The 13,437-nt window shown below is 35.3% G+C and overlaps 2 protein-coding genes across 3 annotated transcripts; both read left to right on the top strand.

The window, feature by feature from the left end:
* The first annotated feature begins 326 nt into the window (after window positions 1-326).
* Window positions 327-7,718, top strand: LOC112789472 (probable serine/threonine protein kinase IRE). Its single transcript, XM_025831386.3, has 17 exons — window positions 327-766; window positions 861-928; window positions 1,053-1,229; window positions 1,341-2,696; window positions 2,883-3,055; window positions 3,266-3,515; window positions 3,786-3,878; window positions 3,968-4,108; window positions 4,221-4,313; window positions 4,423-4,624; window positions 4,940-5,025; window positions 5,542-5,630; window positions 6,237-6,288; window positions 6,383-6,439; window positions 6,535-6,690; window positions 6,844-6,924; window positions 7,090-7,718. The coding sequence occupies exons 1-17, from the start codon at window positions 349-351 to the stop codon at window positions 7,177-7,179; spliced, it is 3,582 nt and encodes a 1,193-aa protein (XP_025687171.1). The 5' UTR covers window positions 327-348; the 3' UTR covers window positions 7,180-7,718.
* A 2,037-nt stretch (window positions 7,719-9,755) lies between these two features.
* Window positions 9,756-13,102, top strand: LOC112789470 (UMP-CMP kinase). 2 transcript variants are annotated; one of them, XM_025831381.3, is made up of 9 exons: window positions 9,756-10,013; window positions 10,132-10,200; window positions 10,495-10,534; window positions 10,992-11,109; window positions 11,191-11,347; window positions 11,719-11,799; window positions 11,882-11,989; window positions 12,412-12,477; window positions 12,656-13,102. In XM_025831381.3, exons 1-9 carry the CDS (start codon window positions 9,939-9,941, stop codon window positions 12,674-12,676), a joined length of 735 nt encoding a protein of 244 aa, XP_025687166.1. In that variant the 5' UTR covers window positions 9,756-9,938; the 3' UTR covers window positions 12,677-13,102. The 2 variants fall into 2 exon arrangements, with proteins under 2 accessions (XP_025687166.1, XP_025687165.1); XM_025831380.3 differs by having other exon boundaries at window positions 9,766-10,013; window positions 12,653-13,102.
* The last annotated feature ends 335 nt before the right edge of the window (window positions 13,103-13,437 follow it).

Genomic DNA, 13,437 nt, shown 5'->3' with positions numbered 1-13,437 from the left:
GAACAATTGTAAGCATTCTATAAATAGCAAAATGGGATGATCCTATTTGTCAAGCATGATACATGCAAGTGTGAGAAGGAGAAACAAATAAATAGGCACATATATAGACACGTAATATAGGAAGAAGGCTAATACATCGCATTACATGGTTCCCGCGAAGCACGTTGACAAATCAGACATCGTATTCGTTATTCTCTAACGAACTTCCCTCCGTACATCTCTCCCTCTTAATTTTCCCGCGAAAAACTCTCACCACGATCCATTCCCTCACCCTTCCATCGATCAATCATTCAATCACTCACTTTCCCCTAACTCTCTCTCACTTTCTCTCTCATCACTCAGAATGCCATGACGTCAACACCTACGCCACCACGCCACGCCGACCCCTCCTCCTCTTCCTCTTCCTCTTCCGCCAAGTTCAGGCTTCAGAAGATTCCTCCGATTCCGTTCCGAAGGAAGTCCAAATCTAAGGCCGAAGCAAATAGATTGGCCGAGGAAGAACATAAAAAGCAGCAGCAGAAGCTGCAGCAGGAGAAGCAAGAACAACAACAAAAACAAAGCAAGGTGCAGAAAGACATGCAGGATTGCGATTCCGGAGAACCCTCCATTCTTCTCGCGTCTTCTTTAGGGCTTAATCAAATTCGCACTCGCTCTTCTTCTTCCCCTCTCCGCCATTGCTCCTCCGTTGGCGCCTCTTCCTTTCTCACAAACGACGTCGTCTCAAACATTGACCACATTCCTACAACCAAACCTACTAAGGAACCATGTACGTTTCCGTACACATCCATTTCCGTTATTTTGATTGGATTATTCGACAACATTCTTTCTCTTTTGATAAATTCCTAATTGTTGTTTTTTAGGGGAGAAAGTTCATTGGAGTCAATCCAAATCGTTGAAGGCTCATTCTCAGCTGCTTCCTGTTCTGGAGGTGATGTATAATAATTAATTTGTATCTTGAATTGTATGTAATTGTTTTTGGGCGTGGTTCAACGAGAGATTAGTTAGAGGAATTTAGCTAGGTTTTAGCTTAATTAGGTTGTGTGTTGGAACAGGGTAATCATGCAGCTTTTGCCAAAGAAATGAATTCCCCACGTTTTCAGGCAATCCTGCGTGCAACAAGTGGCCGCAGAAGGACACAACCTGATATCAAAAGCTTTTCCCATGAACTCAACTCCAAAGGTGTTCGACCTTTTCCAATTTGGAAACACCGTGCATTAGGCCATATGGAGGTACATTATTCCTTATCTATCGTCTTGAAACTATCACATTATTATTAGTTGTTTTATTGATTTTGAAAATACATGAATTTCTCAACACATTTGTATGAGATATTTCTGTAGGAAGTCATGGTGGCAATTAGAGTTAAGTTCGAAAAATTGAAGGAAGAAGTTGATTCGGACTTGGGTGCTTTTGCTGGAGATTTGGTGGGTATTCTTGAAAAAATTTCAGGGTCTCATCCTGAATGGGCAGAGAGCTTGGAGGATCTCTTGATTGTTGCTCGACAATGTTCAAAGATGTCAGCTACCGAATTTTGGGTCAAGTGTGAAACTATTGTTCAAAATTTAGATGACAAACGTCAAGATTTACCTGTGGGGATCCTCAAGCAAGCTCACACACGCCTACTTTTTATCCTCACTCGTTGCACCCGTCTTGTGCAATTCCACAAGGAAAGTGGCTATGAACAAGATCACATTCTGGGTCTTCACCAGCTCAGCGATCTTGGTGTATATCCAGAGGAGCTGTTGCAGGCTGCACAGCAAAATGCTGATGCTCCAATTGGTGGACATGACATGGCTGACCTGCGGAAAAAGTCAAAAGGAAAAGAGAAAAACAAATTAAAGACTACGAAATCTCAAGCTAACGAACAAAGAGTTATGAGTGGCAATGCGGAGGAGGATAGTACAACAAAAAATAGTTCCACTCCAAATAGCTATAGGATGGCTTCTTGGAAAAGGTTTCCAGCAGCTATTGACAAAAAGCAAAAGGATGAAGATGATGGAGATTTCCCCTCAAAAGGTGATATGGATCATTCGCTGGTCAAAGAACAGAATTCTGAAAATTTGGATGCTATGTCATGTCAACCTGAACATTCTGTGTCATCATCAAGGACACGAAAGGGTTCTTGGGGATTCTGGGGAGATCAACAAAATCTAACATATGAAGATTCAATGATCTGCAGAATTTGTGAGGTTGAAATACCAATTGTACATGTGGAGGAGCATTCTCGAATATGCACAATTGTTGATAGATGTGATTTGAAAGGCTTAACTGTAAATGAACGGCTTGAAAGAGTTTCTGATACTATTGAAAAGATATTGGAATCCTGGACACCTAAAAGCACCCAAAGTACCGAAATTGCAGGAGACAGTTTTGAGGTTTCTAGAATGTCTACATCAAGTGTGCATGAAGAGTTCAGTGAGTTAACTTTAGAAAGAAATAACATCTCTTCTAGATGCTCTGAAGACATGCTTGACTCTACCAATGAAACTGACAATACATTTGTTATGGATGATGTGCACCTCCCATCCGAAATATCGTGTGAACCGCATATCTACTTAAAATCTGATCATGGGACAAAAATATCTTCAACTGGAAGCTTGACACCAAGATCCCCTTTGATAACACCACGAACCAGTCAGATAGAAGTGTTATTAAGTGGAAGAATAGCAATATCTGAATATGAGAGTTACGACCAGGTATACATATGGCTGTCAGTTTTATTCTGTATTGAATATATTGTGATGCATAGAAACATTACATTTTATTACATTAACTAAGAACATGTATCACCTTTATACATAAAAGTTTTGTAATTCATGGATTTCTTCTACTAAGTATATACGTACAAATTTGGGGTTGATTAGTAAACTGTCAAATGACAGATTAATAAGCTAGTGGAAATAGCTCGTTCTGTTGCAAATGTGAATGCCTGTGACTACAGTTCTTTGGAGATTATGCTTGATCGCTTAGAAGACCTGAAATATGCGATTCAAGACAGAAAAGTAGATGGCCTCATTCTGGAGACTTTTGGACGACGTATAGAGAAACTTCTACAGTGAGCACTTGCAACTTTTCTGTTGGATTTCTAGTACAAACATACATTTCGTGATTTCAAAAGGGCCTACTAGATATTTCTAGCATTCATTAAAACCATTATTGCGGGAATGCTCAATATAACTTTACCCCTTTATTATTTTTTATTTGTTTCCTTTTGCCTTCAGCATGCTTAAACCTTGCCTTGCAAAATTGCAACTTCATTTTACAGGGAGAAATATATATCTCTTTGTGGGCAGATAGAAGATGAAAAGGTAGACTCGTCAAATATCATGGCTGAAGAAGAGAGTGCAGTGGAAGATGAAGTTGTACGTAGCCTTCGTGCTAGTCCAATTAATCCTTGTTCCAAGGACCGAACCTCTATAGAAGACTTTGAAATAATAAAGCCAATAAGTAGAGGTGCATTTGGACGAGTTTTTCTTGCCCGGAAAAGGGCAACTGGTGATTTATTTGCTATAAAGGTTAGCTTCCTAACTGTGTAGACCTGTTGGCTTTGCAAAAAGGAAGTTAGAGAAAGTTGAGATAAGATGATGCCATAAATCCTTTTGTTGAATTGTACCTCGTAACAACATATATGCTGAAGTTTAGAACCATAAGATTATTTTTTTCAGTCTGGCATTGCCAACTGGCTATCGTTCAGTAGAGACATTATTAGAAAGTCTTCTTGCCAAATCAACAAAAAGAGAAACAAAAAGAAGTTACAAACTTCTTTTCAATTTTCACTTTTGCAGGTTTTGAAAAAGGCAGATATGATACGTAAAAATGCAGTTCAAAGTATTTTGGCTGAGCGAGACATCCTCATATCTGTTCGAAATCCTTTTGTGGTGAGCAGGACTTGCAATGTGGCATCAATATGTGAAATTGTTGCATATTGGTAATACTAATATGATGTTCATGAATTTATGATGAACAGGTCCGATTTTTCTACTCTTTCACATGTAGAGAAAATCTCTATCTGGTTATGGAGTATTTGAATGGTGGAGATCTTTATTCTCTGTTAAGAAATTTAGGTTGCTTAGATGAAGATATGGCTCGTGTCTATATTGCAGAAGTTGTAAGCATATTAACCTTTGTAATTTGTTGGCTTTTGCTTGTGAATATCTATAAGTTCTCGCAGAACCGTGCTTATGTTCTTTATTTTTCTATTTTCCTTATTCATTCTACAGGTTCTTGCATTGGAGTATTTGCATACCTTAAATGTGATTCACAGAGATTTGAAGCCAGATAACTTGTTGATTGGTCAAGATGGTCACATTAAGGTTAGCACTCAAGAGTATATCACTACATGTTTCAACTTGTCATCTTAAGATGCTCCAACAAGAATAATATTTGCTGCCTCTAATATTTGTCTAATACCTTCGATTACAGTTGACTGATTTTGGACTCTCTAAAGTTGGTCTTATCAACAGCACAGATGACTTATCAGCACAATCATTTTACAATAATGGTTTTCTAGGAGATGATGAACTAAAACCTCAACATTATTCTAAAAGGGAAGGACGTCGAAAGCATTCAATAGTTGGCACCCCAGATTATTTGGCACCAGAAATACTTCTTGGGATGGGACATGGTTGGCACTTTATGTCTTTATCCATCAATTAAACAATACAAATTATATAAAAAGAGATATGTTATTTGCACGTTAAAAGAATGTATACGTTTCATGGGCATAACAGAGAAATAAATAAAAGTTGGAATGGATTTAGGGTAAAAAGGTCAAGTTATTTTTTTTGTCCATTTTCCATAGAATGCCCTATATTGTGATAACCAAACATCATTTCACATGCAAAAATGGTTTGAAGTTAGCGTCACCATTTTATTTACTTTTTTTCTTTATCTCGTTTTGTTTGACTTACATCCGTATATTTGCATGCTCTCCTCTCAGGTGCAACTGCAGATTGGTGGTCCGTGGGTGTGATTCTTTATGAGCTTATTGTGGGTATTCCACCATTCAATGCAGAACATCCCCAGGTAGGATTTTGTGATATGTTTCCGATTCTAAGGACTATGAAAGGAGTTGATACATGACATTCCCTTTTCTTCTCCTCTTCCGCATTTCTAAATGATAGCAGGCAGCCTTTCTCTTAAGTTTTGTCTCCTTTTTTTTTTAATTTGCCAAATTAATGCTCTCCTTATTTTTTTACACTTAGTTTTAATATGGTTATGGTGCAAGATATTTTTATACTTCAAAAACTACCAATTGGGTGACTCTGCAAGATATTTTTTACACTTTGTTTTAATATGTGAACAGAACCAACACATAGTAACCATAGGATGCTGTTGCTACAGCCTTTTTTTATCAAGACATTGGGTTACTGTCTATTATATGGTTAACTTATATGGATTTTTAACTTGATTAAATATTTTGCTTTGCATTTATTGGAACTTAAAAGGGACTAATAACTTTCGATTACTTTTTTTTTCCATATATGTGAATATGGATGGATCATTATGCAATTTTTTCTCCTTTTTTTTTTCTTTGGGCAGCAAATTTTTGATAACATAATCAACAGAGATATACAATGGCCCAAGGTTCCTGAGGAGATCAGCTTTGAAGCATATGATTTGATTAACAAGTAAGTATTATTTAAGTAAAATTATGCATTTTTTGGGTGTTTCAACATGACAATGCTATCAAAGTAGTATCCTATTGAACAGTTACTCATTGTAATCTTTACCTGCATAAAATCTGGAAAGGTATATCATAAAGAAGAAAAAGGGTAAATTAAAGAATGCTGATGAGGAATTTATAGCTGTGAATGCACACATCCCATTGTTTAATGCCACTTTTTTTTTTTGGTCATGTTTTATGTCGCTTTAACCATAGGCATGTATCTAGAGGGGATTAACCAAACGAATAAATGTAAATTGTGACAAAAGTAAAAGTTGATGATTGTCCATTTTAACAATTAACACTACTAATATTGTATTTTCAAATAGACTCTGACATGCAAATTGGAAATCGATAAGAATAAATGCTTTCCAAGTTCACATAATATGTCAGTTTGAGTGAACTTGACAGTATATGGTTCATTCAACTGCTTATAATGTTTTGCACTTTTAAGATCCCCTCAAGGATCTAATATGAATCATGTCTTTGATCAATGAAATCTTCTCCATTCAACTCGACATATTCAAGTTTCATGTCATGTTGGATGTGGCTGACAGTATGTCTCTTTCAGATTATTGAATGAAAATCCAGTCCAAAGGTTAGGTGCAACAGGAGCTACAGAGGTAAGTTATTTATTGCTCATAAAAGCAGTAGGGTACTTGCACACTGAAATACTGCACAAAAATGTGACCATGACAACTTTAATTTTGATGGAAGGTTAAACGCCACTCGTTCTTCAAGGATATTAATTGGGATACTTTAGCAAGGCAGAAGGTTGACATCTATTAGTTTATTATAGAGCTTTTATATATGTTTTTGCTGTATCTTTTGGAATCATCACACTTGGGATCTATCTTAATTGGTTTCAGGCTATGTTCATACCATCAGCTGAAGCTCTTGATACAAGTTATTTTATGAGCCGGTACATTTGGAATCCAGAGGATGAACATTGTACTGGGGGTAGTGACTTTGATGACATTAGTGAAACAAGCAGCACCTCTGGCAGCGACTTATTAGATGAAGATGTAAGAATATTGTCAAATATTGCTACCCTTTTAAATTGAACTTCTAACTGGGTGTTAAAAAACATTTCAGCTGATATAATCTATTAAATGTAGTAGCACTAAATTGTCAACCTTCTGGCCATGATGTTTTCTAATGAAATACTTGTTTATCAGGGTGATCAATGTGGTAGTTTGGCAGATTTCAGTGCTCCTCCTCTTGAGGTGCAATACTCCTTTAGCAATTTCTCATTTAAGGTGAGATTGGTCGAGCCTGGTATTCACTTTGGTCAATATAATTTGATTCAAGATCTTATGTAAACTATGCATTTTGTAGTGGCAAATAGTTTATTGCTTTTACAATGCACAATACATTTATGATGAACGAAAATATTTTCTCTTCCACCATTATCTCTTTTGCAGAACTTGTCTCAGCTAGCATCTATCAATTATGATCTGGTGATTAAGAACTCCAAAGAATCGCCCGATAACTCCAATCCATCAGTTTCATGACAACACCAGATAGGGTGGTAATTTTCTCCTACCTTCTTCGTGTGACTACGAGGGTATTATTGGTCTCATGTTGGATGCAATGTGATGTGGCCCAAGAAGTTGTTCTACTTGTTTGTTGTCATCTTTCGGTGTAGAAGCTCTTTTAGGATTTGAACCGAGTGAGACTGTTAATAAGATTTTATCTCTTGCTCAGAGTGCTTTTGGAAGGTAGAAGGGTACAGTTACACCGAAAATCTTAAGTATGACCATACACCTAATGCTTTCTAGGTGAAGGAAAAAGGGGAGAAAGAAGCCAGGAGCGAAGCTAGTTTGAACCCCGAATAAAGTATTAGGTATATATAAGTTTAGAAATAGGTGTATGAGTTTTGGTAAAGGTTTTGTTGTGGCAATTGCATCTCTTTGTGGAGGTTTTAGGCAGCTTGATTCTTTGTACATACATAATAGGAAGCTTTGAACATGCCCTTCCTCGTAAAACTTGAACACTAAAACTAAAAAGAAAAAAGGTGATGAATTAATGAATTTACGTATTTATTTGTTTTTGTCCCAAGTGTTAATCTCCCCCCAGCCCCGCGTGACTAGTGAGTGCCTTCTTCGACTGATATAATAAAATGGAAGTTTATGTGTCGTGGTCATAATGGGTGAGAAGAGTACTGTCGTGCGTGCAGGTTTTGGTGGAAGGCATCTTTTTCGACTGAGATAGAGGTCCTTCTCTTATCTCATCTTCTTCCCCTCGCGCGTAAAATAAAGATAAAGCTCTGGCATGCATTAGATTAGAGTGATACGCGTCTGAAATGCATTAAAACTAAAGCAAAGAAGCTAGCTGCATGCCTGCCTGCCCGTGGGAGGGGAAAGCTTGCCAGATTTCTTGTTTGAGGATTGGCATGCATGGTCATCAAGAAGAAAAGAAAGCACGCGGAAGGCAGAATAAAATTTAACAATAACTCACTCAAATTCATGTTTGAAATTATGTCTTTAAATTGTATATTTTTAAATATAAATATACAGTGTGTCTTTTATCTAATGTAGTTTCAAATGGTAATATGTAATTGCAGAAGCGTTCTAAAAAAAGGATCATCATTCTGTTATGATATTATAGTTCATAATTAAGTCTAATTAGTAAAAGTAAAATCACTTAACACTTATATTAGAAAATAATATAATTACACTACTCTAATTACTTAATCGCTCCTTACATAAAAAGGAAACAAATATTCGAATTTAATTTCTTTACTTTGCACTTAATAAGCAGTTTTCATTTTCTAAATTCTACCATAACTAGTTCACTTCTACTTAGCTTAATTGGGCTAATATCATAACACATGTTTTGAGTATTATATATCACTCTTCTTCATGAATAAAGCTTCCTTCCTTAATACGTAATACCACTTAAAGCTAAAGCATAAAGCGAGGAGGCGAAAAGTGAAGTTAGTTTTCTTCCATTTTATAGGCAGAAGTAGTAGAGCATATATTCAATGCAGGCTAAGGGGCGATGCTAATATGATTTCATTTCAGGAATTAATTCCATTCAACTTTTCCAAATTGGAAGCATCTTGGTGCAGCCACATGGTTTTACGAATTTTGAGGAATGAGAAAGTGAAACCCCCTGGCCCCTGTTGCCTTCTATCCCAGACTAGACATACACCATCTCATTATTGACCTGCTTGCTTCCTCGCTCATAATAGGCCAATAATGTTATATGGCTTGATTAATGGACGGATGACATGTTGCATGATATTTAAGATCAGATTCGATTAACACTGCTCAAACAAAGCTGCGGGAATTCCTCCTAGCCCCGTGTCTGTGTCTGTGTCTGTACCTTCTAACAGGTAGAATCTTATCAACGCTCCTGGGGCACCACTCTACCACTTTTGATTAGGGGTGTAGATAGATAAGATGGACTCGGGTGCGAGGTGCGACTGATTTAATTAGATTGAGATTTAATTTTAATATTGTATTTGGTCTATTTTAAGGATTTGGATCCTAAATTAATTTAAAATAAATTGGATTAAATGAATTTGATTTATATATAATTTTATAAATTTTTATATAACAAAATGATAAAATTTTATTTTTAAAAATTAAATTTAATAAATATGATATATTATTTATACTAAAATAATTCATTTTAAAATATAACATTATATAATATAACAATATTAATTGAAATATAAAATATAATATTTTATTATTATTTTTTCTATAAAGCATATATTTTAGTTATACAATCATAACTTCAGGCAGGACAATATTCAATCAAAACATTATTTGAACTTGGCTAAAAGATTACATAGGATAAAATTGATAAATCCAAACTTGATAAAATAAACTTTAAATTTAGATCAGATTTTAAATCGAATCTTAAACATTTCTACTTTTAATTAGTTGCAATAACAAAATTAACCACAATGACTTGTATTTTGTATGTTCATATGAAGTTAGCATTCCAAAATAAATGAAAATCTTAATAAATTTTCCTAAGTTTAAAATAATGTTTTTTTTAAATGAATTTCAGAAATAGCAATGTTGAATTATTATTATTAATTTCGAAAACTTATTAAATAAAAGAGAGGGCGGAAGGGACGGAACGTGCTATTCTAACTAGTACTCGCACCCAATTCAGGTGAACGCAGTTTGCATTGTCCATTACCATTATTGCCGCCCACTGTGCCTTGCACGCTACCTGTTTGATGTAATACCCCTTCCCCACTTCCCCCTTTCGTTCCGTTCGAATTTCATCTGAGAAGCTCAACAAACAAACAATGTGGAGAAAAGTAACCGCCACTTCCTTCTCTTCTCTCAAATCCTCCATCTTCTTCAAACGCCTCCATCTCCAGGCACTCTATTCTCTTCATCCTTTTTCATTTTTTCATTCAATAAAATTGAACATGAAATGATTCTGATTGATGCATTCTTCTGACGTTGACCTACTTTCAATTTGTCTTTTGAGTTCAGCAAGCTACTAAACACAATGCCGCCTCTGCCTCCGCCGTCTCAAGATTTGCCACCGTAGCACCCTTGCAGGTCTGATTCCATTTCCGTACATATACTCTTTCTTTTCAGTCTTTTACTTTGTACGTTAATGACTTTCAATTTTTCATTTCCACTGAATAGATCACTTAGAGAGTGGATATTTCCACTCCAAATTGATAATATTACTCTATTTAGGAGATTTTACTCTTAATCTAAAGCTTATCTATCACAGAATCTTATCAAATTTAGAGTCACTAACAAAATTGGAGTGCCAATGTCGACTCCCGATCACTTAACCTCACTGTATCATTAACAAAAACTGATCTCCTTTTTCCTTTGATGCAGGAAAAGGATGGAAGGTGTCCCTTTATAACATTTGTTTTAGGTAATGATTGTGCCTTATTTGTCTTCAAATTTAATTTTGGGAGTTATATCTGAGGTTTTAAGTGTATTATCCAAGTAATGAACATAACCAGGATGACAGTGGCGTAATTGGATTTCACTTTGTAAGAAACCAAGAATAATATCGAAGGGTATCATGTTGTTGCAGCTACATGGTTAATAGTTGGAGCTTAGAGTTCTAGATGTTTTATGTTGTTCAATCAATTATTTGACTTTACATCTGGAAAATCTTATCGACTGTTTAGCCAATATGGAAGTGATTTGTGAAAGTTTACAAAGAGAATTGGCAGTGGATCAAAGTAAATAATTTTTTCTTTCCTCATGATAATTTAAGTTATTAATGAAATAATGATGCTAAATTTTTTCTTGCTACTTTTTTTCTTTTCAGATATATGTTTGCTTCAAATATGTGATTTAAAATGTTGTTCTTATGTCCTAAGGTGGCCCTGGTAGTGGAAAAGGTACTCAATGTATTAAAATTGTTGAAACCTTTGGATTTAAGCATCTAAGCGCTGGAGATCTTCTGAGAAGGGAGATGGTTTCCAATAGCGAATATGGGTAATATTGTCTTATCCTATTCTTATTTATCTGTTTCATTTGTGAGTCTTTGGGATATTAACAATTAAAATGGCAAAACAGCTCAATGATTCTGAATACAATTAAAGAAGGAAGGATTGTTCCCTCAGAAGTGACTGTCAAATTGATTCTAAAAGAGATGGAATCTAGTGACAACCATAAGTTCCTTATTGATGGTTTCCCCAGAAGCGAGGAGAACCGCATTGCTTTTGAAAAAATTGTGAGTTTGACTTTCAATCTTTTTATCACTTAAACTTGCATTGAAGGAAGTTCGTATTGAGTTATTTTTGTGTCAGCACCTATTTTACTTGAACTTATATATTTAACTTACTGGAAATTTGTAATACATTCTCTACCTTGTTTGCAAATGGCAATATTGATTACTGAGCAGTGTTTTATAAGGGAGAACTCTTTTAAATGGCAAAAGACCTAGATGTCTCAGATTCAAATTCTAAAAAGAAGCTCCCTACTTGCGGGGGATAAGCCTTTTAATACGCATATAGCCATATACTGCCTTCTAGGCCCCACTAGGTGGGAGGCCATCCATTATTAATTTTTCTATGTAATAAGCACTCACTGTTCCATACGCAGTCTGGAGCAGAACCAGATGTAGTACTTTTCTTCGATTGTCCAGAAGATGTGATGGTGAAACGAGTATTGAGCCGTAATCAGGTTCTAGTCAAATTCTTAGAAATTGAATATACACTCCTGATATGAAAATACTGTCTGATATCTGGTGCTCCTTTTATGTCAGGGGCGAATAGATGACAATATAGATACAATCAAGAAACGTCTTAAAGTATTTGAAGCATTAAATCTTCCTGTCATTGATTACTATGCAAAGAAAGGGAAAGTTCACAGGGTAATTCTATGTGGTTTCAGTACTTAATTAAATTTAGGAGAACTGGTCTTCTTTAGTATGTCACGAACACACTAAAACTTAAACTACTGTTGCCTTTTGGTTGAGATCTTTTATTTACTTACTTTTGAAGTGTTTGTTGCTGCTTCAAATTTTCTATTTGAATTTGTCCAAGTGGAAAAATTCAAAAGCAAGTCTTCTATGGGTTTGACTGAAGTGAGGACTGAACCTATGGTTAACCTGTATGTTTGTACATTCAATATGCAATTGAAGGTTTTGGAAAGAAGGAAAGAAAATATAGGTTCTATACAAAGGATTTTATGTCGCTTTATTAAAAACACTTAATCCACTGGTTTTGGTTTTGTTATGTGATTGCATGCTATATGATGAACATGTTTGTTATAGTGACAAGCTAATCTCTGCAGATTAATGCAGTTGGAACAGTAGATGAAATATTTGAGCAAGTTAGGCCAGTTTTTAAGGCATGTGAGGTATGTCTTTTGTTGTTATTTCTTTTACATTACATTATCATATTCCTGATAGAATTATGGCTGTTTCATGGTCATGCTTACTAGTATATCCAAATAAGCAATTAATAATTGACTGCACTTATTTGACAGCCATAACCATTTATTTGTTTGCCAATGACTTGTATCATCTATACAGCAGAAGGCTCTCAATAGAAGCTGATTGAATGGGTTGGAATTTGGAAACATTGCACAGTGTATTGAAATTTGGGTTTTACAAAGGATCATATATACTTCCAGCTGAATCGGCTGTGATTCAAGTTCCTTGGCTGATAAGCACTGGAATTTCAGTCCCTTTAAAACAGTTGACTCAAAGTATTGACATTTACATGCCAACCATTCACAGTAGATAGCTCTTCTTGCCTTTTTTCTTTATGTTCCAAGTTTTTCTTACATGCAATAAACTGCTCATGCCACCGAGAGTATGGCGGATGGAGCAAAACTGTCTCCAACAGCAAAGGAATTGCCAAGTGCGCAGATCTATTTTTTGGTTAACATAGCATTTGATCTTTTGTAATTTGATGACAAATACTTTGTTGAAACCCTTTGGGGTTTTGTTAACACAGAATTTGAAACAAGTTTGACAGTTTTTTGTGGTGTTGGACTTGTTCTAAACTTTTAATCTTTCTTTCTTCTATTTTTCTTATCATCGTTGATTTATAAGTTAGACGAACTTGTCTGATTTTGGTTCAATATAGAATGGAAGTGCTGCAATACTTGGGAAAAATTAGTATGGCATTCAGTAGCATAATGGAATTAAATCATTATACCATGGGAGTGCAAACTTGCATCCCTTGCTATTAGCCTATTACACATTCAATGAAGAGTGTTCTAAAAATACTGATAAAAAGAATCAAGAGAGAAAGTTGTGCGACTAAAAATTAAAAGTTTTCAATTACTAATTAAATAAAAATTTCAAAATTT

The sequence above is a fragment of the Arachis hypogaea genome, chromosome 3, assembly GCF_003086295.3.
Source record: "Arachis hypogaea cultivar Tifrunner chromosome 3, arahy.Tifrunner.gnm2.J5K5, whole genome shotgun sequence".
NCBI classification, from domain to species: domain Eukaryota; kingdom Viridiplantae; phylum Streptophyta; class Magnoliopsida; order Fabales; family Fabaceae; genus Arachis; species Arachis hypogaea.
This window is presented reverse-complemented; position numbering and strand designations above follow the sequence as displayed.

Excerpts from the sequence above, each read along its gene's own strand:
- LOC112789472 (XM_025831386.3), top strand. The coding sequence starts at position 349 with ATGACGTCAACACCTACGCCACCACGCCACGCCGACCCCTCCTCCTCT. Across the intron at positions 3,056-3,265 it reads CGTATAGAGAAACTTCTACA|GGAGAAATATATATCTCTTT; the intron begins GTGAGCACTTGC and ends TTCATTTTACAG. Across the intron at positions 6,691-6,843 it reads GCGACTTATTAGATGAAGAT|GGTGATCAATGTGGTAGTTT; the intron begins GTAAGAATATTG and ends CTTGTTTATCAG.
- LOC112789470 (XM_025831380.3), top strand. The coding sequence starts at position 9,939 with ATGTGGAGAAAAGTAACCGCCACTTCCTTCTCTTCTCTCAAATCCTCC. Across the intron at positions 11,348-11,718 it reads GCATTGCTTTTGAAAAAATT|TCTGGAGCAGAACCAGATGT; the intron begins GTGAGTTTGACT and ends TTCCATACGCAG. Across the intron at positions 11,800-11,881 it reads GAGTATTGAGCCGTAATCAG|GGGCGAATAGATGACAATAT; the intron begins GTTCTAGTCAAA and ends CTTTTATGTCAG.